The 22,957-nt window shown below is 43.2% G+C and overlaps 1 protein-coding gene across 3 annotated transcripts in view; it reads left to right on the forward strand.

The window, feature by feature from the left end:
• Positions 1–22,957, forward strand: part of TBC1D2B (TBC1 domain family member 2B) — a 92,588-nt gene that overhangs the window by 51,501 nt on the left and 18,130 nt on the right. For all 3 annotated transcript variants that reach the window (XR_010839740.1, XM_059056805.2, XM_067029444.1), the window contains 6 exons: positions 5,198–5,361; positions 8,186–8,418; positions 9,124–9,519; positions 15,726–15,836; positions 16,846–17,039; positions 20,221–20,715. Coding sequence is in view for 2 of the 3 variants with exons in the window: in XM_059056805.2 (XP_058912788.1) it covers positions 5,198–5,361; positions 8,186–8,418; positions 9,124–9,519; positions 15,726–15,836; positions 16,846–17,039; positions 20,221–20,715 (1,593 nt within the window). In the remaining variant the exon portion in view is untranslated. The remainder of the gene's footprint in view (positions 1–5,197; positions 5,362–8,185; positions 8,419–9,123; positions 9,520–15,725; positions 15,837–16,845; positions 17,040–20,220; positions 20,716–22,957) is intronic.

Consider the following 22,957-nt stretch of genomic DNA (forward strand, 5'->3'; position numbering starts at 1 on the left):
TTCACACTAGAGATGAAGCTACCTTTTCATCCCCTACCTTTAATCTACCTCAGGAAACTCCAAATGATGCACATTTCTTCCTCTTCTATATTTGTTTTTCTTTATTTTTAAATATTTCCTTGTTTATTTGGTTGCGCTGGGTCTTAGTTGCAGCACGTGGGCTCCTTAGTTGTGGCTCATGGGCTCCTTGGTTGCGGCATGTGGGCTCCTTGGTTGCGGCTCATGGGCTCCTTAGTTGTGACCTGTGAACTCTTAGTTGTGGCACACATGCAGGATCTAGTTCTCTCACCAGGGATTGAACCTGGGCTCCCTGCATTGGGAGCGCAGAGTCTTATCCACTGCACCACCAGGGAAGTCCTTGTTTCTTTATTTTAGTAACCTTACTGAAGTATAATTTATCTATGTTAGGTGTACAGGCTGGTGGAGTTTAGAGATTATACATAGTCATGTAAACACCTCCATAATCAAGATATAGAGCATTTCCACCACCTACAAGTTTCCCTCATGCCCCTTTGCATGAAATTTTTAAGAATTTCATATATATAGAATCATATTGTATTTGTATGTCTTCTTTCATTTAGCATCATCTTTTTGAGACTCATTTATTTTGTTGAGTGTTTTCATATCTCATTCCTTTTTTATTCCTGAATAGTATGCAGTAAATACGGATATATCACAATTTGGTTTTCCGTTCACCAGTTGACAGATCTTTGGTTGATATCCAGTTCATGGCTGTTATGAGTAATGCTTGCTCTGAGTATTCACATCCAAGTCCTACATGTAGACATGTTTTCATTTCTTTTGAGTAAATATGTGGGATTGGGATTGCTGAGCTGTTTAGTTAAGAGTATATTCAACTTGACAACATACTGCCCTACTGTCCTCCCGGTGGCTGCATCATTCTGTGTTCCCATTAGCAGTACATGACTGTTGCAGTTGCTCCACATCCTTCCTGACACTTGGTATTGCTGGTGTTTATAACTTTAGCCATGTGGTGGGTGTGGTTCATTTTGGTTTTAAGTTGCATTTCCCTGATAATTAATAGCGTTGAGTATCTTTTCATGTACTTGTCGGCCATCTGTATATCTTCAGAGAAATGACTATTCAAGTCCTTCAACCACTTTTAAATTGAATTGTTTATTCTCTTATTATTGAGTTGTAAGAGTTCTTTATGTTTTCTGAATACAAGGCTTTTGTCAGATATAGGTTTTGCAAATATTTTTCTAAGAAGAACTTTTAAATCTTGATAAAGTTCTTTTATCATTTTAATCTGTTACAGATTGTACTTTTTGTGTTCTGTGTAGGAAAGCTTTGCTTAACCCAATGTCACAAATATTTTCTTCCCTGTTTTCTTCCAGAAGCTTACTGGTTTTAATTCTTACTCATTTAAATATTTTCAGTTAATTTTTATGTATTATGTGAAGTAAGGGTTGAAGTTCATTTTTTTCCCATACAGTTAACCAGTTGTAGTACCACTTTTTGAAAAGACTATCTTTTCCCCATTGAATTTCTTGGCACCCTTGTTGAACATCAGCTGACATTATTACATGCTTAACATTGCCCCATGGCTCGTTGATTCTTCCTTTGTCTTTCTTCTCTCTGTTTTATTTTGGATAGTTTCTATTGCACTGTCATCAAGTTCACTAATCTTTCCTTCTGCAATATCTCATCTGCTATTAATCCCATCTAGTGTATTTTCATCATAGACATTGTAGTTTTATCCCTAGGTTATTTTTAATTGAAGTATAGTTAATTTACAATGTTATGTTAGTTTCAGGTATACAGCAGAGTGATTCAGTTTTATATTCTTTTTCAGATTCTTTTCTATTATAGGTTATTACAATATATTGAATATAGTTCCCTGTGCTATATAGTAGGTCCTCATTGTTTATTTTATATATAGTAGTGTGTATATGTTAATCCCAAACTCCTAATTTAGCCCTCCCCATCCCCTTCCCCCTTTGTAACCATAAATTTGCTTACCATAAGTTTGCTTTCTATGTCTGTGAGTCTGTTTCTATTTCATAGGTAAGTTCATTTGTGTCAGTTTCTTCAATTCCACATATAAATGATATCATATGATATTTGTCTTTCTCTGTCTGACTTACTTCAGTTAGTATGATAATCTCTAGGTCCAAACATGTTGCTGCAAATGGCAGTGTTTCATTCTTTTTTATGGCTGAGTAATATTTCATTGTATATATGTACCACCTCTTCTTTTTTTTTAAAATGGAAATGCATTTCTTTTATTTATTTTATTTTACTTTTGGCTGTGTTGGGTCTTTGTTTCTGTGTGAGGGCTTTCTCTAGTTGTGGCAAGTGGGGGCCACTCTTCATCGTGGTGCGCGGGCCTCTCACTTATCGCGGCATCTCTTGTTGTGGAGCACAGGCTCCAGATGCGCAGGCTCAGTAGTTGTGGCTCATGGGCCTAGTTGCTCCACGGCATGTGGGATCTTCCCAGACCAGGGCTCGAACCCATGTCCCCTGCATTAGCAGGCAGATTCTCAACCACTGTGCTATCAGGGAAGCCCTGTACCACCTCTTCTTTAACCATTCATCTGTTGACAGGCATTTAGGTTGCTTCCATGTCTTGGCTGTTGTAAATAGTGCTGCAGTGAACATTGAGGTGCATGTATCTTTTCAAATTAGAGTTTTCATCTTTTCTGGATATATGCCCAGGAGGGGGATTGCTGGATCATATGGTAACTCTATTTTTAGTCTTTGAAGGAACCTGCATACTATTCCACATAGTGGCTGTACCAATTTACATTCCCATCAATAGTGCAAGAGGGTTCCCTTTTCTCCACACCCTCTCCAGCATTTATTGTTTGTAGACTTTTTGTTGATGGCCATTCTGACTGGTGTGAGGTGATACCTCATTGTAGTTTCAATTTGCCTTGCTCTAATAATTAGCAATGTTGAGCATCTTTTCACGTGCCTGTTGGCCATCTGTATGTCTTTTGGAAAAATGTCTTATTTAGGTCTTCTGCCCATTTTTTTGATTGTGTTGGGTTTTTTTGGTTTTTTGTTTTTAAATATTGAGCTGTGTGAGCTGTTTGTATATCTTGGAAGTTAATCTCTTGTTGGTTGTGTCGTTTGCAAATATTTTCTCCCATTCTGTAAGTTGTCTTTTCATTTTGTTTCTGGTTTCCTTTGCTGTGTAAAAGCTTTTAAGTTTAATTAGGTTCCATTTGTTTATTTTTGCTTTTGTTTCCATTACTCTAGGAGATGGATCTAAAAAAATATTGCTGTGATTTATGTCAAAGAATGTTCTGCCTATGTTTTCCTCTATCTCTAGAAGTTTTGATTTGGATCTTTTTCTCACATCTTCCATATCTCTATTTAACATGTTCAGTCTTTCTTCTAGCTTCTCAAACATGGGGAAACAGTTATAGTAACTTTTAAAATCCTTGTCTACTAATTTTATTATTTGTCATTTCTCAGTCTGTTTCTGTTTAGTGATTTTTTTCCTTAGAATGAGTTGTATTTTCCTACTTCTTTGCATGCCTGATAATTTTTTATTGCATGCCTGATATTATGAGTTTTACCTTTCTTGGTGCTAGATTTTTGTGTGTGTTCCTGTACATATATTCTTAAGCTTTGTTCTGGAATGTAGTTTAATTACTCAGAAACAGTTTGATACTTTTGAAGTTCACTTTTAAGCTTTTTTAGGTAGTATGAGAGCGGGCTTTAGTCTAGGGATAATGTCAGCAACCTTTTTCCAAGTACCAGTCTACCATACACCATGACGTGAGAGGTTTCCCACTCTGGCCGGTGGGACTAGACACGATTGCGTGAGGAGAGGGATGGTTCCCTGTGCTCCTCTCAGGGGGTTCTTTCCCCATGCTTGGATAGCTTTCCTACACACACCCCTGATAGTACTCATCTGGAGACTTGGGAACCCTCTGATGTTTCTGCAGCTCTCCATACAGCTCTCTTCTCTCTGGTACTGTGCCCTGTGAACTCCACCTGCCTTGGGATTCCCAACTCTGTCTTATCAATTCATGGGAGAGCTCCACCTGGGTTCCCGCCGCCTGCACTGTGGCCTGGGAAGTCTCTAGGCAGTAAGCTTGGGCAGGGGTGGGGCTTACCTCGTTTGTTTTCCACCTCTCAGGGATCACTGCCCTGTGTAGCCTGATGTCCAATATCTGAAAAATCATTGTTTCCTGTATTTTGTTCAGTTTTTCAGTTGTTTCAGATGACTGTAAATCCAGTCCCTCTTAGTCCATTTTCACTGGAAGTAGAAATACCAACCTAGTTTTTAAAAGTTTTAATGAAATAATTTTAGCACACAGGCAAGTGTAAAGTATAGTAAATTGATTACCTGGGTAACCACTACTACACTATATAATTTTGTCATATTTCTGCTGCACTTTTTAAAACACAAACTAAAACATTACAGATATGGTTCAAATCCTTTCTTGTCTCCATGGTCCCATTCTTTTCTTGCCCTTCACAGGAGTAACCAGTGTTCTGTATTTGATAATTATCATTCTTGTGTGGATTTTTAAGTTTTACTACATATGTGTGTATCTATAAATGATATCTATTAATAGTATTATCTTGAAGATTAAAAAAAAATCATGTTATACATGTCATTCTTCAATTTTCTTTCTTTTCTTATTGAGCATTAAAAAAATATTTGTCCATATGATCCATGTAACTTTAGATAGAATGTACATTCCACAAGGACAGGAATATTTGTTCACTAGCATATCCCAAACACTTAGAACAGTGCCTGGCACATTGTAGGCACTTAACTAATATTTGTTGAATGAATGAATTCACTTTAAGTGATGTATAGTATTTGATCGTATGAATATGCTACAGTTTATTTATCTATTCTCTTGTCAATAAATGTTTAGATTGTTGGGGTTTTCTGCTAATATGAATAGTGCTGCAGTGGATATTCTTGTTTGTGTCTCCTTGTGCACATGTTGAAGAATCTAAGAAATGCTGGGTCGCTGGGTCTTAGGGCAAAAACTTCTTCAGCTTATCTGTATGTTGCTGAATTGTTCTCCATGGTAAAAGTTCCAATTTATACTCCCACCAGCAGTGTATGAGAGTTCTCATTTCTCCATATCCTCACCAACATTTGCTATTATCAGATTTTAGTTTTTGCCAAGCGTATGTATGTGACATTACGTTTTGCTTTACCATTTTTTTAAAAAATAAAACATTTCATTTTTCCCAATAGAAATTCAATGTCTTCTTTTCGTCCTGGGAGAGGGCATAACGACAGTAGGAGGAGTGTGTTTTACACCAGTGAAGAGTGGGAGCTTTTAGAGCCAAGCCCTAAGGACCTGGAGGAGTCCATGGTACAGGAAGAAAGGAAGAAGCAGATCCCTGAAGGAAACAAAGGTATGGATGTGGTGCCTGCTGTCTTTCATTCTCTCCGCTGCCATCTGTTAACCACTGGTGATGTGGGAGACCCTTTGGTAGCAGTTATCACTGGGAGCGTGAGACCCAATGGGAGTTGTGTTCTCTTTGTGGGAAATAAAACATAAAGGCTTGAAAATGAGATGTCACAAGAAATAAATAACTGTCCAATCCTGTGGTTCTGAAACTTTTTCAGGAGATAGAAGATCTGGAAGTCAACGGTGCTCTTTCCAGAAATACTGATTTAAAAAAAACTAAAACTTTTTATTTATAGAAATTTGTTAATGTACACACAAGTAGAAGCTGTAGTGTCACATTCCACAGTTTTGAACTTATGGCCTCTTTTTTTCCCTCTCTATCTCCTCTGAGCTCCTGGCCTCTCCTGGCATCCATGACCAGCTGGGTTATTTTAAAGGAAGTTCTAGATATTAATCCTTTGCATCTGTAAACATTTTAGTATGTATCTCCAAGAGATGACTCTTTAAAAGAACCACAGCTTCATCGTTATACCTAAACACTTACAGCAAATCCTTCTTGTCTCCTTTCCCAGTTGTTCCATAAATGTCTGCTTGCAGTTGGCATGAGCAAATGAGGGGCTAACAGGCCCCCAAGTGTGTTAGGTTGTGTGTCTTCTTGGGTCTCTTTCAGTCTGAACAGCTCTCTGTTTTTTTTTTTTTTTTGTCTTCCGTTTCCCTTGCCACACTTGTTGAAGAAACAGGGTCTACCTGCCAAGGAATTGCCCACATTCTGGATTTTGTTAATTATATTTTTGTGGGGTCACAGAATATGCTTCTCCATCCCTGTATTTCCTATACACTTGTCACTAGAGTAGAGGCCTGCCCAGATTCAGGGTTGACTTTTAATTATGACAAGAATATTTTGGGGTGGGGTGGGGGCTAGGGATGCTGTGTATTTCTTGTTGCATCACATCTGGAACCACATTATATCTGGTTTTCCCTCTTTTTGTGATATTAAGGTCAATCAGGATGTAGGGTGTCAGCCTGACCCCGTTCATACATCTCTCCATTGGCATTTTGCCTAATGCATTAAGCAGCCCTTCATGATCCTACATCCATTTATCCATTGAGGGAATATTGATGTTTTAAATGTAAAATAACAATAAACAATTTTGAAATTCTGCCTTATGCTTCATTCTGGCACGAGCTGGCAGGATTAGGAGGCAGGATTTTAGGAAATCTTTACTGAGAGCACATATTTACTGAAGGTAATATTTTTTTCTGTCCCCTGGGAAAGGACCACATGACTTGCTTTGGTGGGGAGCTTACTTGTGATCCCCAGGATGGTAGCAGGGAACCCTAAGGTCCAGTGTGACGTGGTGAACATGTGGGTCATGTGCCTCGTGACCCAGCACGTGGCACAGCCAGCAGGGCACCCAGGAGAGGGGCTCATTGTCAACTGGGAATGCCTTCTGAGGAACAGGGATTTGTGTTGGGGATTTGGACTGTTGAAGGTAAACATTGTTGGCTCTGACTTCCCCATAGAGACTCTAGGAATGAAATGGAAGGGTGAATGGTAGCAAGATTGGGAAGGAAGAATCAGTAAGGCTTAGTGACTTGGGTGGGGCAAGAAACTCCCAGCACCCCTGGAGAGCAGCTTCTTGTCTGGGAGCAGCCTTCTCAGCCTCTGCCCAGCCCCTGATCCCTCTGAGAGGGAGCCTGTGTGGAAGACACGGAAGGACAAGGATGTCTCTGGATTTTTGTCTTGCTGATTCATGGATATTTCCTGTAACGGCTCCAAGAATCAGCCTGCCAGCTTCTTGTTCATGTCATTCATGGGAAGTAAGCTAATCTTCATACACACAGAAAAGTCCCCCAATCAGAAATGTATAGCTCAATGGATTTTCACAAAGTGAGCATATCCATGTAGCCAGCACTTACTTGAAGAAACAGGACAGTACAGGAGTCACGGTCTCTATCCCCAAACCCCTTCCAGTCACTACCTCACCTCCCCCCGCCACCCCCAAAACCACTGTCCTGACTCCTAACATAATAGTTTTGTTTTGCCTGTTTTCTAAAGTTATATAAATGGAATCTATATAGTATGTACTCTCCTCTTTATATTTTTAATATATATTTGAATCCATTTATACCAAAATTTATTTGGATCCTTCAGTATTTTTAAATAACTCGTTTTTAAGGAAGAGAATAAAATGTGTTTACAATTAAGAAAACATAAACTCGGGGTTTTTTTGGTTTGTTTTTTTAGTAAGGACAGATTAGCTAAAAATAAGCAGCCGAGGATCCCTAGTGTATTTCTAAGTCCTGCCCTCTAACTTTGTAGATGCAGGCCCTGTCCTTACTAAGGTGCCTGGGGGAAGGGACACCTTGTGTTCAGGATGCTGTAGGAACGTGGGGCAACCATGTTCTTCCCGGGTCTGTGTCTCTGTTCTCTTTGGTCCTCAAAGTATCTGAAATAGGAAAATAGTGATGTGAACACATAGGCTTAGAACTGATCTTTTGGAAAATAAACTTAACATTACAAATGAATCTTGAGAGAGTTTAGTACTGTTTTGTCATAAATTCCTCATTAGTACTAATGTATAGTCTGACTTTTTTCGTCTGTCTTAATGCAGAAATTGAGCAAATAGAGAAAGTTTTCTTTAAAAGTGATCACATGAAAGATCATCTTTGATCTTAAGCTTGGTTATTATCAAGAATGAGCTATGAGCAGAGAGTGATGCATGCAGAACTCCTTAGAGGATGATGGATGGAATGTTAATGTATTTTACTGGAATTTCTGAAAGGAAAATTTGACCTGAACTTAAACAAGTTTTGTTTTTATGTAGGAGTAACTGGCTCAGGATTTCCCTTTGATTTTGGACGTATTCCCTACAAAGGAAAACGCCCTTTGAAAGACATGATTGGATCGTATAAAAATCGCCACAGTAGTGGTGACCCTTCAGCCGAGGGGCCATCGGGCAGTGGTAGCACCAGCAAGTTGGCCTCCGAGATGCAGCTGCAGGTCCAGAACCAGCAGGAAGAGCTGGAAAGGTTAAGGAAAGACTTATCCAGTCAGAAGGTAATTCTTCTTCCTCACATTTCTATCTCATCTCATGTCAGCAGGCCAGGGACCAGAGGAGCAAAACCCAGCTTTCGTGTTTCTTTGACTCCATTATTTCCCTGAAGGTGCTTTTCCCCTAAAAGTTGTATGTTGCCATGGCTACCGACCTAGGCACTGCTGTTCTGCTTGGTCATTTGTTCATAGACATTTGAAATTCCGACGAGAGTGAAGACCCCTCAGAGTGGGTCGGGGAGGGTGTTGTTTGCACCTTGCCCATGACTGCCCTGACGTCAAATCTCTCTGAGCATAGCTTCAGCCCAAGGCCCATGAACAGTTGTTAAAAGAGTTTCCACATCCTGTTAAAACAGCAGCTTCCTTTTGAGCTGATCACACCTAATTATACTTAATTCCTCAGCAGGTCAGTGCATTTAGACCTCAGATTTTTAAATACGGATGAACGTTTACTGGGAGCCATTGCTAATTGCACTCTGCCTGTCCACTATTTCCTGTTTCCTATTATTGTTCTCTACAGACAGCCTTTATGGAATAAATATTTTTCCTTCTCTATTTTTGAGATCCTTCAAGAGGAAGTTGGTTATTAAAATATTTCCAGTAAAGTTTCTGCATTTGCTCAAATACCAATGGTTGCTCCATGCAAAGCTGCCATGATTTCTGCTTTTTCTCCCACCCCTGCTCCCCACTCCATCCTCCCCTGGATCCCAGGAGCTTGTGCGGCTCCTGCAGCAGACGGTGCGGTCCTCCCAGTACGACAAGTACTTCACGAGCAGCCGCCTCTGTGAGGGGGTCCCGCAGGACACACTGGGGCTTCTGCACCAGAAGGACGACCAGATTCTGGGCCTCACCAGCCAGCTGGAGAGGTTCAACCAGGAGAAAGAGAGTCTTCAGCAGGAAGTAAGGACACTGAAGAACAAAGTGGGCGAGCTCAGCGAGCAGCTGGGGATGCTAATGGAGACCATCCAGGCCAAGGACGAGGTCATCATGAAGCTCTCCCGGCAGCTCAGCGAGTGCGAGGGCAGCGCCTCCTCTCCCACCTCCATGCCCAGCTCTCCTGTGGCCCTCCCCACATCCAGGGACCAGCTGGAACTGGACCGACTGAAAGTAAGAGCAGGGCGTGGGCCCCTGTTATTGGGACAAGAAATCCAAAACCCGCTAACAGCCTGTCTGTTGATGTCACTCTAGAGCTGCTAGCCTCAATGAGCTAATTTGGTGTGACAACAGAGAAGCTGTGCCTTTTTGTTAAAACAAGTGTCACAGGACTTCCAGTCAGATAATTACTAGGTTTCTAAGAAGCTTCCTTGGAAAATGAAAGTCTCAGCCCATCAGTGTCGCCATAGCTCAGAACAGTTTCAGATTTTTCCCCCTCCTTTGCTTTCAGGCAGCTGCGACTTCTCTTTCTGTTTATACACCCTTAGAACTTCATTATTACATGTAACCTACAGAGGCTGTTTCTTGCCCCCTCTGTGCGTGGATGCACACACCATCATTTGCATAGCCCGCCTTAGGACATAATGGAGGCCAGGTGAGGGAACACTGTTCCCAACAGCTAGTGTGGGGTCAGGTGGGAAAGCAGACCCTGGTTCCCAAGCACGCCGGGGAAGAGGGCCTGCTCAGAGTCAGCGCCCCCCATGCCTAAGGCAGGAGGGTCCTGACACTCAGAAGGGAGGGCAGAGCTCTCTTCCCAGTGTCCCTTTCTGGCTGGCCCTGGGGATGGGAGGCTGGTTCCTAAGTGCAGGTGACTCTCCCCATCATACCTGGGGTGGTGGCCAGCTGAAGAGGTAGGAAGAGCGTGACTGGGGGCATGAGCAGTCTGACTCTGTGCCCACGGAGAAGCATGCTGGTCCTGAGCGGAGAGCCGAATGGCCTTGGGCCACTGTCAGTCAGGCCACAGCGAGGGTCCCAAAAGTTTTGCTGCCACCAGTTCTCGATTTGGAGAAGTTTCAGGTGGAGAAGTGTCTCCTAGGACATGAGGCATTGGGTGTAGCCCAGACCCCAGCTGACCCCACACAGTTCTGCAGCTGTCGGTCCCACCTGGCTGCAAAGCCTCCCTCACCTGGCTACCCACTTTTTGCAAATAATGTGGCACCGAGGATGTTTCGCCCCCCAAATGCAGTTTATCCTTGAAGGGCAAAGGTTTGCCACTTTTGAGGTTGTTACTGAGCCTGCTTCCTGACTAGTGGTACCTGTCATGCAGTGTCAGTAGATTGGATGCCTGATGGACATGCCTGAGCCTTAAAGATAATTCCAAAATGGAAATTAAAACACTGGAATAATGGCGACTTTGTCGGATATGTATGTGGTCTCCCATGGTGACAACTTCTCAGTGACAGCACCCAGTAGATATATGAGGCCAGAAGGATTTATTGGTAAGAAAAACCAAAAGGGCAAAAACACCACCCAAACCCTCAATCTCATTACTTTATAATTATATCTACTACAAAAATAGCCGAGTTTAAAAAAAAAAAAGGTCTTGGTTAGTGTTACCAGTAAAAATTGGTTTTGTTTATATATGCAACCTAGAGTGTACTGACCCTAAATATATATCCCATCAGTGATACACGTTTTAAGACCACTAATTTAAGGTCAACTGAATTTTATATTTTGCAAGCACGTCTGCCTTTGTAGTGTTTGGAGAATGACACCAGGGCGTTCAGTTTCCAGGTCCCAGTGCTCGGCAGTGGAGGACGCGTGGGGAGCATGTTTCCCCGGGAGCCGAGCCAGGGTGTGGAGGGGAGTGTGTGGCTTTGTTGTTGTGGCTCCACACAGCTCCTTTTGGAGACGACTGATGGAGCTGATCACAGCTAGCCTTCTTGACCTTTTCTTTTTGCAGGGTAGCGGGTGACATTTTTTTTTTTCTCCAAAATTTCTCAGCTTAATTTATAAAGTCTGTGGCTCCAGAATTCCACCAGGAGTGAGGTTAAGTGGTGACATAGCTTATGGAGAGGCAGAAAGGTTGTTAAGGGACTTCCCTGTGACCTGTGCGTTCTGAGTGAGTCCTGCCCGGCTTGGTGACCTCATGTTTTCTGACATTGCTCTGCCTGGGCCAGATATTGCCAGGGCATCCCCTGTGCCATGCAGAAGACAGTCACGTTCGTGCCTCCTCTGTGGTGGCACTGGGAGAATTGGAGTGAAGAATCTCATTGTCCTTCACTTTTAGATACCGCATGGTTTCTATATTGATTTCTTCGTTTGACCCCAAATTTAAAATGTCTAGGTAGGGGAAAAAATTTTGTGTGTGTTTTGGTGGGGGGAAGGTATCTTTTTTGTTGTTGTTACTGTTACTATTCAGTGTCTTGCTTTATAGTCAGTGTATGTGCCTGTAAAGATTATTGCTTTTTAGAATATGCTAACATTTCTTTTTTGGTCTCATATGTGGTCACTTTCTGTTCCTGTAGTATTTTGAGGCAGGAGCACATATTGGTCTTAGAATTTTACCACCTAGTGATTTAAATATTTTTCCCATACTTCCTTCCAGGCCTTTTCCATGTTTACATAATTCTTCCATTTCCTGGAGTCGATAGACTTTTGTTTCATTCAGCCTTACAACCCAGGCACTTTCTGTATTGCTATCATTAATGATTCCAGATTGTCCATCTTTTGACTCTGTCATCATTTACTTAATCAGCCTCTGTCTCTGTCTTCTTTCCTGTGATTTGTTATTTCATGAATATCTTCATGCATACAACTTTTGCTTCTTGGGACTCTTTCATTCATTCAGTCAGTCAGCCATGTGCTGGGCTTTGTACTCCACACAAAGTATACAGTCTCTGTCCTCCTGGAGCTCAGAGTTTAGTTTATAAAGCACAAAAACAAAAAAACAGAATCACAACTGTAATAAGCACCAATGAGGAAGGGGATGTGTCCCAGTATGGGGTGGCGGTTTAGACTGAGCATGGGCTCTGGAGTCAGACCTGGCTGGGTTCAAACCCAGCTTTGCCACTCATGACCTCTGACCTTGGGCAGGCTGGTTCACCTCTCTGCCTCAGTGTTCATCTGTGAAATGGCGCTCACCTCATAGGGTCTTGTAAGGGTTAAAAGAGGTATTCCATGTAAAGTCCTCACAAGGCACCTGGCACCTCATAGAGTCTTAACTTGCTGTGATCATCATTCTAGAGACAGAATCCTTTTTAAAAAAATTTTTTTGAATTTTATTATATTTATTTTTTTATACAGCAGGTTCTTATTAGTCATCCATTTTATACACATCACTGTATACATGTCCATCCCAATCATCCAGTTCATCACACACACCCCCACCCCCCGCCGCTTTCCCCCGTTGGTGTCCATCATTTGTTCTCTACATCTGTGTCTCAACTTCTGCCCTGCAAACTGGTTCATCTGTACCATTCTTCTAGGTTCCACATACATGTGTTAATATATATTTGTTTTTCTCTTTCTGACTTACTTCACTGTGTATGACAGTCTCTAGATCCATCCACGTCTCAACAAATGACTCAATTTCGTTCCTTTTTATGGCTGGGTAATATTCCATTGTATATATGTACCACAACTTCTTTATCCATTTGTCTGTCGATGGGCATTTAGGTTGCTTCCATGACCTGGCTATTGTAAATAGTGCTGCAATGAACATCGGGGTGCATGTTTCTTTTTTTTTTTTTTTTTTTTTTTGGTGGTACGTGGGCCTCTCACTGTTGTGGCCTCTCCCATTGAGGAGTACAGGCTCTGGACGCGCAGGCTCAGCAGCCATGGCTCACCAGCCTAGCAGCTCCGTGGCATGTGGGATCTTCCCGGACCGGGGCACGAACCCGCGTCCCCTGCATTGGCAGGTGGACTCTCAACCACTGTGCCACCAGGGAAGCCTGCATGTTTCTTTTTGGATTATGGTTTTCTCAGAGTGTATGCCCAGTAGTGGGATTGCAGGATCATATGGTAATTCTATTTTTAGTTTTTTAAGGAACCTCCATACTGTTCTCCATAGTGGCTGTATCAATTTACATTCCCACCAACAGTGCAAGAGGGTTCCCTTTTTAGAGAAAGAATCCTTGAGATACATTATCAGGACTTCCTTAGACTGTAATGCAAAGTTTGACTCAAAGACACAGATGGCACACTGTGGGGTCCTGCTCCCTCGACCCACCTTGTGCTGCTCAGTCTCTGTCCATCGTGGCCCCGTGTATTCTTTTTTTTTTTTTTTTTTTTTTTTTTTTTTTTTTTTTTTTGTGGCACGCGGGCCTCTCACTGTTGTGGCCTCTCCCGTTGTGGAGCACAGGCTCCGGACGCGCAGGCTCAGCGGCCATGGCTCACGGGCCCAGCCACTCCACGGCACGTGGGATCTTCCCGGACCTGGGCACGAACCCGTGTCCCCTGCATCGGCAGGCGGGCTCTCAACCACTGCGCCACTAGGGAAGCCCGCCCCGTGTATTCTTTAGTTGCCCTCTAGCTCACCTTCCTTCAATCAGCCTGCCTTTTAGTAATGTGTTTCTTCATTGTTTCCAAATATGAGAGCTTCAAGACGCCAGGAGAAAGGAGAACATCATGATTCTGATCAGAAAAGGAAGTCTGTGGACCTCCTTTGGGGTTTGACAGCACCTGTCTTCAGTGTTTGTCATGACATGCGGTCTTGCTGAGACTGAGAAGGTGTGATGTGTATCAGAGCTCAGGTGGGCGTCGGGGGCCAAGCACCTGGGCCAAAAGCGCAGCAGGCCTGGCTCCCAGCCCGACACTTAGTAGTTGTGCAGCCTCCCTGTGGCTCAGCTCTTCACCTAGGAAATGGAGATGACGAGAGTGGCTACTGAAGAGCTGTGAGGTTTAAATGGGATCGAGGACCTCACGTGCCTAGAACAGGGCACCTGTAACCCATAGCAAGTGCTCTGTAGGTGTCAGCGATTAAAGGAACTGTTGGAACATTTTCAGTTCTTCTGTATTTTCAGGGGAAATTGTGTACTGCCATGGTGGTTTCTAGTTTGGAGATTGGGGCATGTCTCTGGACACATCTCTGGGGAGGGGACATGGTCTCTGTCCTGGGACAGCACATCAGTGCCTTTCTTGACCACCCCTGGCCTGTTTTTGGAGCTGTTGTGAACAGTTTCTCCTGTGATTGAGGGATCAGTAATTCCTTGAAAACTTCAAGCAGAGTAGGGGAAAAACACATTTGTAGAAGACTGAATTTGGTAGGGAGCATTTAGAAATCACTGCCCCAGTTGTCTCAAAGGTTTCCTTTCGCTTGCCTTGCTCAGAGTTTCAAGAGGTGAAGGTCATGTATGGCACCCGCTTCTGCCAGGGCTGGACTTTTAGTTGGACTTGGCAGAACGTGTCACCAGCTTGTGAGGTTCTCTTAAAAACAGAAAGTAAATGTGGCAAAAGTTAACAATTGGCAAATTTAGGTGAAGGGTATATTGTGTTTATTGTACTTTTCTTTCAACGTTTTCATAAGTTTGACATTTTTTAATGTAAAAAAGTTGAGGAACATGTTCTCTTAAGTGCCTTGTACATTGTAGGTTATAGGTATTCATTATTAAGTGTAATTCTTTAGGTAAGGGCATTGTGTATGTGTGTAGCCTCTTCCATATAAACTGGATAAGTAAAAATGAGGATCTACAGAAAATTTGTTCAGTTTCTCTAGTTAAAAAACAAAATGAGTGTAAGGCATTACCTTTTGTACCCAATGAATGTGGGTAGATAAAATATTTGCATAGATTTAGGACATAAGTCCTACTTACTTTTCCTAAGGACAGGTGAGAAAAATCACCACCATTAAATAAATTTATTTCCCCATCTCCTTCATTACAGCAGTAGTCCCTGCCTACCTTCTACTGCCAAGGGTAGCCACAAAGTTTAATCAGAAAGTGTCTACTAATCAGCTTTCATTTCCTTAGAACTTGTTCTAACTTAGTAGGGCTATTTGATTGGTGAGGCAGCAAAATATTAATTATATTGAACAGGGGTCCCCAACCCCTGGGCCACGGACTGGTATCTGTTCATGGCCTGTTAGGAACTGGGCTGCACAGCAGGAGGTGAGCCGTGGGCTAGTGGGCAAAACTTCATCTGTATTTATAGCTGCTCCCCATCGCTCGCATTACCGCCTGAGCTGCACCTCCTGTCAGCATTATGGTGAGTTGTGTAATTATTTCATTACATATTGCAATGTAATAATAATAGAAATAAAGTACACAATAAATGTAAAGCGCTTGAATCGTCCCAAAGCCATCCCCCCGCCCCCCAGTCTGTGGAAAAATTGTCCTCCATGAAACCGGTCCCTGGTGCCAAAAAGGTTGGGGACCGCTGATATAGAATAATTAATCAACATTCAACCAATGTGAATTGATGGACCTTTTTTTTTGCAACAGGATAATCTACAGGGGTACAAAACGCAAAATAAATTTCTGAATAAGGAAATCTTGGAACTCTCAGCTCTACGGAGAAATGCAGAAAGAAGAGAGAGGGATCTGATGGCAAAGGTGGGTCAGGATGGTTATATTCTATTATCTGGTGGGAGGTATGATTCAGAATCCATTTTAAAATGGACATGCTTTAAAATCAGTTCAACCCCCTTGCTTGGAGGGTGTGGTTATTGATACCAAATTATATTTAAAATATATAAACTACATAGCACTGTGTTTAGTTTCACTTCATGATGAAGGCAAATAGAAATGTCCTGAGAGGTAGCTTTTATTCACACATATAATGAAGTTTACAGAAAAAAATTAAATACAATTCTAAGGTTCCCCCGAATTAAGGTTATTTGGATTTTGATTTATGCTACTGAGTTGTGTGAATCAGTTTCTTATCTATAAATGGGGATGGTGAGGGTGATGCCCCGTCTGTGAACCTGATAGGGTTGGTTTGAGAGTTAGATGTGACTGTGGCGGGAAAGGGCTTTGCAGGGTATAGAGGCATCACAGATTTTCCAGTTACAATCCAATGAAGCTCAGTGACACTGTGTCAGCAGCTGTTGTATGCCTCATGTACCTTTTGAACAGTCCTCAGACATCTTCCCAAACCTTGTTCCTGCATGTTTTCCAGGGGTGTATTGATTTGTCTGATAAGGTAGCAGATGAAAGCTAGTTCTGGGTCACAGTGTCCTAGGAAAGTATTGATGTTGCATGGGTTGGCTGCTTGGGGCTCGTGTCCAAGTGGAGCTCAGCTTGGCCTCAGTAATGGGTGTGTGGCCTGGTTGCTGCTGCTCACCTCAACCCTGTCCAGAACTGATATGTGTGTTGACATGCAGAGGCATTACTACCAGTACTTCTGTGTCATACCCCCTAGAAGGAAGACGGGGCCCATGTGGGCCATTTAAATAAGACAGGTGGCCTGTGGCATAAATTCATCTCTTGTCTTTGATACAGTCTCTCTCTGGCTCACTTGCGAGTGGTTCTTGGCTTGTCATTCTTTGATTGCTTGAGGTACTTGAGGATTGCTCTTCCTGTGTCTCTATCTGATTGGAGGTAACTACCACATTCTCTGTAGTATTCTAGCCTGGAAGCCAAGCTCTGCCAGATAGAAAGCAAATACTTGATACTGCTCCAAGAAATGAAGACGCCAGTTTGCTCAGAAGAACAGGGGCCTTCTCAGGATGTCATAGCCCAGCTGCTGGAGGATGCTCTGCAGGTTGAGAGCCCGGAGCATCCAGAGCAAGCATTCGTTAAACCTCATCTTGTCAGGTAAAGGTGCTAGCGACTGTTGGAATAGTGGGACCCATTTCTCAAGCCCCTCTTTCAACAGCAGTAGCCATTCATTGAGAACTTTACACAATTCTCTGTGTCTTGTTTGACGCTCATGACAAGGACCGTCCAGTCATTAGAACAGATAATGTCATCAGTCTTGCTGTAATAATCAAGTAACAGAGCTGGGGTTCAGCCTAAGTTTTCATTCCAAGACCTTTCTCCCATGTACCTGCCAACGTGGGTGGTAGTCAGTCCTGCTGCAAGAGGAGCCTGTCTTCCTAGGAGTAGAACCCTCTCCAGAGACATAGCTGCACCCATGGGTAGTTTGAAAGCCAAGGGGGACCCTAAGTGGAAAATTGGTTCTTCTCTGTAAGGGAAGGACACTTGGGTAACCTGATTCAGTGGTTCAGAACTCATTGAGGGTCTGATACAAGCCGTGGACACCCTTGGCCCCAAAATGCAGTTGGACACACACACAGTATTGCATATATTTTTAAGAAAATCATGGAGTGTGGAAGCCTGTGATGGATCTTGGATCAAGAATCTTCATATCCTAGTTTCTTTTTTTTTGGCCGTATGCGGGCCTCTCACTGCTGTGGCCTCTCCCGTTGCGGGGCACAGGCTCCAGACGCGCAGGCTCAGCGGCCATGGCTCATGGGCCCAGCCACTCCGCGGCATGTGGGATCTTCCCGGACCGGGGCACGAACCCGTGTCCCCTGCATCAGCAGGTGGACTCTCTACCACTGCGCCACCAGGGAAGCCCAATATCCTAGTTTCTTAAAACTGAGATTCATGAAATACTGGCTCAAGGAGAAATCTGCAAATCCACTCAGTCCAGTCTCCTCCTGTCTCCACCCCCTTGCCCCTCTGGCAGCCCTGTGCCTAGGCCCTGCTTGCTGCTGTGGCTCAGCTTCTCCAGCCCCACCCCTGCCCCAGGGAAGCCTGGCTTCAGCTTGACCCACTCTTTCCCTTCTCTGCGCTTACAGCACTGGCCTGCCTTGTCCATGTTACTCAGACGACAGGTAAAACTATGCTGTCAGAATGCGACCAACGCCATTGTTACAAAACTCTTACCGAGGCCTGTGTGCCGGGAGCCGTGCCAAGGGCCTTACATGCAGGCTTGTATTTAACGCAGCTCAGCCAGGTGGATGTTTTTATCCTTGCTCAGCAAATGCAGAAGCTGAGGTTAGGGAGGTGATGTAACTTGCCCAGGTCACACAGATGGTGAGTGGCAAGGACGTGGCCCCAGACTGGGCAGCCCCATTCCCAGGCCAGGAGTGTTGTCTCCATGCTGTGTGCTCGTGCTGCATCTGCAGTGGAGGGGGGACTCCCGTGAGGGCGGCCTAGCAGTCTGCCCTGAGGGCACCACGTCTTCTTCCCACTTGTGTTTTGGGCTCTTACTATTCATGTTGTATCTTTTCAAACTTCATGTATAACTAGAACATTAGCTGTGTATATTGATTTACTTTTAACTTTTCATTATGGAAAATTTCAAACATACAAAGTAGTAGACGGAGTTATATGACAACCCCCGTATGCAACCGTTACCCAATAATTTAGCAATTATTAACATTTTGGCAATCCTGTTTCTTTGTACCCTTCCCCTCCAAAGTTTTTTGTTTTTTGTTTTTTTTTCCTGGAATATTTTAAAGCAAGTACCAGACATGTCATTTCAGCTTTAAACACTTCAATATGTACCTCTAATTGAAGACACGTTTTAATATGCTAATCCCACCATATTCATACCTTTTTGCAACTTATTTCTTTCAACATTGTTTTCTGAAATTATACAGGTTGATACATGTAGCTCCTGAGCATTTTTTTTTACCTGCCTCACAACTTCACATTTTTATTCCTTCTCTCATGGTGAACACTTAGAATGGTTCCATTTTTCCTTTTTACAAACCGTGGTGCAGTAAACATCGTGATACGTGTATCCATGTGTCCGTCTGTCTGTGTGAGAGAGTTTCTCCAGAGTGTAGGCTAGAAGTGGAATTCCTGACCTGTAGGGAATGCATATCTTCAGCTCTGCTAGATCTGATTTCCAAAGTGCTTGTACAGGTTTACACACTCAGCAGCAGTGTCTGAAAGGCCTTTGTACTGGTTTTCTGTGACTGCCATAACAAATTATTGTTTTAAGCTAATAAATTTGTGATACATATTTATTATGCAACAGTTCTGTTGGTCAGGCAGCCCAGCATGGTCTCGCTGGATGAAAGTCAGGGTATTAGCAGTGCTGCGTTCCTTTCTGGAGGTTCTAGGAGACAGTTTGTGTCCTTTCTTATTCAAGATGTTGGCAGAATACAGTTCCTTCTGGTTGTAGGACTAGGTCTCTGTTTCCTTGCTGGCTGTCAGGTGTGGCCATTCCGAGCTTCTGGAGGCCACCTGCATTCCTTGGCTTGTGGCCGCCTTCTTCCATCTTCAAAGTCAGCAACCGTGGGTCCAGGCCCTCTCCCACTTCACATCCTTCCTGCCTCTTCTTCCTTTGTTGCACCTCTGGTCTACTCTTCTGCCTTCCTCTTCCACTTTAAGGGCTCCTGTGTTTACTATGGCCCCACCTGGCTAACCCAGGATAATCTCCCTGTTTTAAGTTCTGTAACTGTAATTCCACATGCAGTGTTCCTTTGCCATGTAACGTGACATAGTCACAGGTTCCAGGGACATTTTTGGGGGCCATTATTCTGCCTACCACAGCAGAATAATTCTTTTTAAGAATTAAAAAGAATTCTTTGTCATCCCTAATGTCTTACAAATGTTTTCTCCCTTGTCTTTTCACTTTTTAAAACATTTTTTGAGCATAAGTGTTATGGATGTGTATATGTAGGCTATATAAACATACATGCACATGTATATTAATGTAGCCAAATTTATCAGCCTTGTATTTGCAATATTGCTTGTATTTTCTTCTGTGCTTTTCACATTTAGCACCTCAGCCATCTAGAATCGATTTTTTTTCCTGTATAGTATCAAGGAGAGATCTAACGTAATTTTTTCCCATACAGATAGCCAGTTATTCTCACCCCGTTTATTGAGAAGTTTATTATTTCCTCACTGAGTTGAAATGCCTGGTCATATATCAAGTGCCATTTACGGGTAGATTTCTAGGTTCTCTTTTCCGTTTCATTGGCCTTTTTGCCAGATTGCATCATTTAATTTTTCCTTTTGTTTTTCTCAACAGTGAATATGACATTTATGGGTTTAGGACTGTCCCAGAGGATGACGAGGAAGAGAAGTTGGTCGCCAAAGTCCGGGCATTGGACCTGAAGACTCTCTACCTCACAGAAAACCAGGAGGTTTCCACTGGGGTCAAGTGGGAAAACTATTTTGCGAGCACAGTGAACAGGGAGATGATGTGCTCTCCAGAATTAAAGAACCTGATCCGTGCGGGCATTCCACATGAGCACCGTTCCAAGGTGTGGAAGTGGTGTGTGGACCTTCACACCAGGAAATTCAAGGACAGCACTAAGCCTGGTTACTTCCAGACCTTGCTTCAGAAGGCTCTGGAGAAACAGAACCCGGCCTCCAAGCAGATCGAGCTGGACCTGCTGCGGACTCTGCCCAACAACAAACATTACTCGTGCCCCACCTCGGAAGGCATACAGAAGTTGCGCAACGTCCTGCTCGCCTTCTCCTGGCGGAATCCAGACATTGGCTACTGCCAAGGTCTAAACAGGTGGGTGCCCGGCCCACAGAGGGCTCCTCTTTGCTGTTAAGATAACTTGTAGCTCCAGGCGCTGCCTGACAGCCCCCTGCCCTCCTGGTGAGCCAAGAAAAACCAGTCTTTTAAGGGAAATAAATATCAATAGCTGCAGTAAGCTAGTTTTAATTATGCAGTATCCCCAATTCTAGAATAATTGAGAGAAACAGACATGCTTTTGGAAAGTAGTGTGTTGGCCAAAGAAGTTCGTTCGGGTTTTCTGAATGAACTTTTTGGCCAATCCAATATTAAGAACACCGAAGTCCAACTATTTGGAACAACTAGGTTTCTCATTGTGATTCCTTGTTGTTCTCATCACACTCAGGTTTTGATCAGAAGTTTGCTTTCATTCATTTATAATGCTTGATGTGAAAACAAGGCCACTCCTTGTTTATACAGGATCTTTGTCCATCAAGAGGTTGCCCCAAACAATTTTTCAGCTGGTTAAACCTAGCCCTTGAAGAGCCCAGACTTGTTTTCTTTTGGATGAGAGCCCTTCTGCAGGTCTGGCATACTTCCCTGCTTCCATAGGCAGAGGACACTGAAAAGCCTCTCACCTGCTCTAAATGATCCAGGCTCCTCATTCTGAGCTGAGCTGCACCGGGATGAGGCCATGGGGGGGTACTGAGGTCTGTTCTCCATGAAGCTGCTCCCCATCACTGGACTTTGAGTGCTTGCGGCTGCTTTTTACCTCCTGTCTGTCTCTTACCTCGCTGGCGCACTTCTGCTGCTGTCATTAGAGTCCTTTTATATTCCTCTGTGTAATCAAAGTAGGTAACCAAGCTCGTAGGGATATGGACAAAGAATGAAGAAGCTCCGTGTGCCATCTTTAGCAATTCTCCTTAAATCAAGTGCATGCATTGAGTTTTGAATGCTGATGTTTATTCTGGCAGCTCTTGGGCCTTTTTAATCCTCATCTGTGCTAGATACTGACCTCCAGATAAGGGCTATCTATTTGCATCTGAAATGAGAGTATTGCAGGAAGAAAAGCTTTTAAACTGGAATGTTAGTTGGTTAAGACCTGAAACCAGTGGTTTCCAGGAAGTCATTGCCTCTGTGGTGGTCAGGACAGGGTGCCCTCTCTGGGCCCTGAAAGTGAAAGGGACTGTGGCTGCTCCTCTATGGTCCCCATTTAAAAAAAAAAAAAAAAGCCTGTAAATAAGTTATTGCCTAACAAAGCAGCCTTGTTATGCTTAAATGCACAGTTCACATTGTATACTCAGTCTAAAATTTCCTGGAAGCTAAAAACCTCTGAAACTTAAGGGATCTTGGTGAGGACTTGAGCATGCCTGTTAGGGGTACAGTAACACCCCATTTATCTGACATTGTCATGGAATCAGCTGTTCCACACATAAGGAGACTTTCCAGAAAATTAAATCTTTCTCCGTACCATCACCATTAGGACCTCTAAATTTTTACCATTTTACTGGATTTTTTTTCTCCACATTATTTTGTACATGAGAACAGAACTGTGAAGCCAGAACTTCAGCAGAAGAATGCTAGCCTTTCCTCAGTGATTCAGGCCTGTCATCTGGAACATCAGTTAACTAAAAGTGATGTCGTCAAAGGCTCTGCTCATTTCAGTCTCTCTACCCCGTCTCCTGGCGCCGCAGGTGCTGTGCATGTCCTGTTTTTCTCTCCTTGTCCATCTCTACCTGTTGTAACCTTTCTACTCTTCATCCCATTCATGCCTACTCAAGGCATCCCCTTCCCAGTTCTTTTTTTTTTAAACCTTTTAATTTGAGATTCCATTATAATTTTATCCAAGGAAGAAAACAAAAACAGATTCTGAGAAGTGACCGTAGGGTTTTCTGTAAGTGGTGCACAGAAGCTTCATGTCACGAGCAGAGGTTCTTGGATATGTAGAGGGGGGATTTTCTCTTGCCTCTGCCTTTTCAGCCTTCTGCCCTGAATGCCCGCTCAGAGCCAAACCTGGGGTTACTGGATGAGTAACCTCTCAGTGGTGACCATGTAAATAGCCAGACCCAAGTTTCCATCGTGAGTGACATAACAGGTGATACATACGGTTCCCTTTCCCACCCCACGTGTGTGCTATGGATGCAGTTCTTTGAGAAAGCCCCACCGCAGTGATTCATTTGTCTGAAGCCCCGTTTCAAGTAGACTGGTATCAAGAAAGTTGTTTTTAAACCATCATGTGTTCTTTTCCCCTTATATTCACCCCTGGATTTTTTGTGCATAAAAGGATTAGTTGGAACTT

This window comes from Kogia breviceps, chromosome 3 (genome assembly GCF_026419965.1).
Source record: "Kogia breviceps isolate mKogBre1 chromosome 3, mKogBre1 haplotype 1, whole genome shotgun sequence".
NCBI classification, from domain to species: Eukaryota; Metazoa; Chordata; class Mammalia; order Artiodactyla; family Physeteridae; genus Kogia; species Kogia breviceps.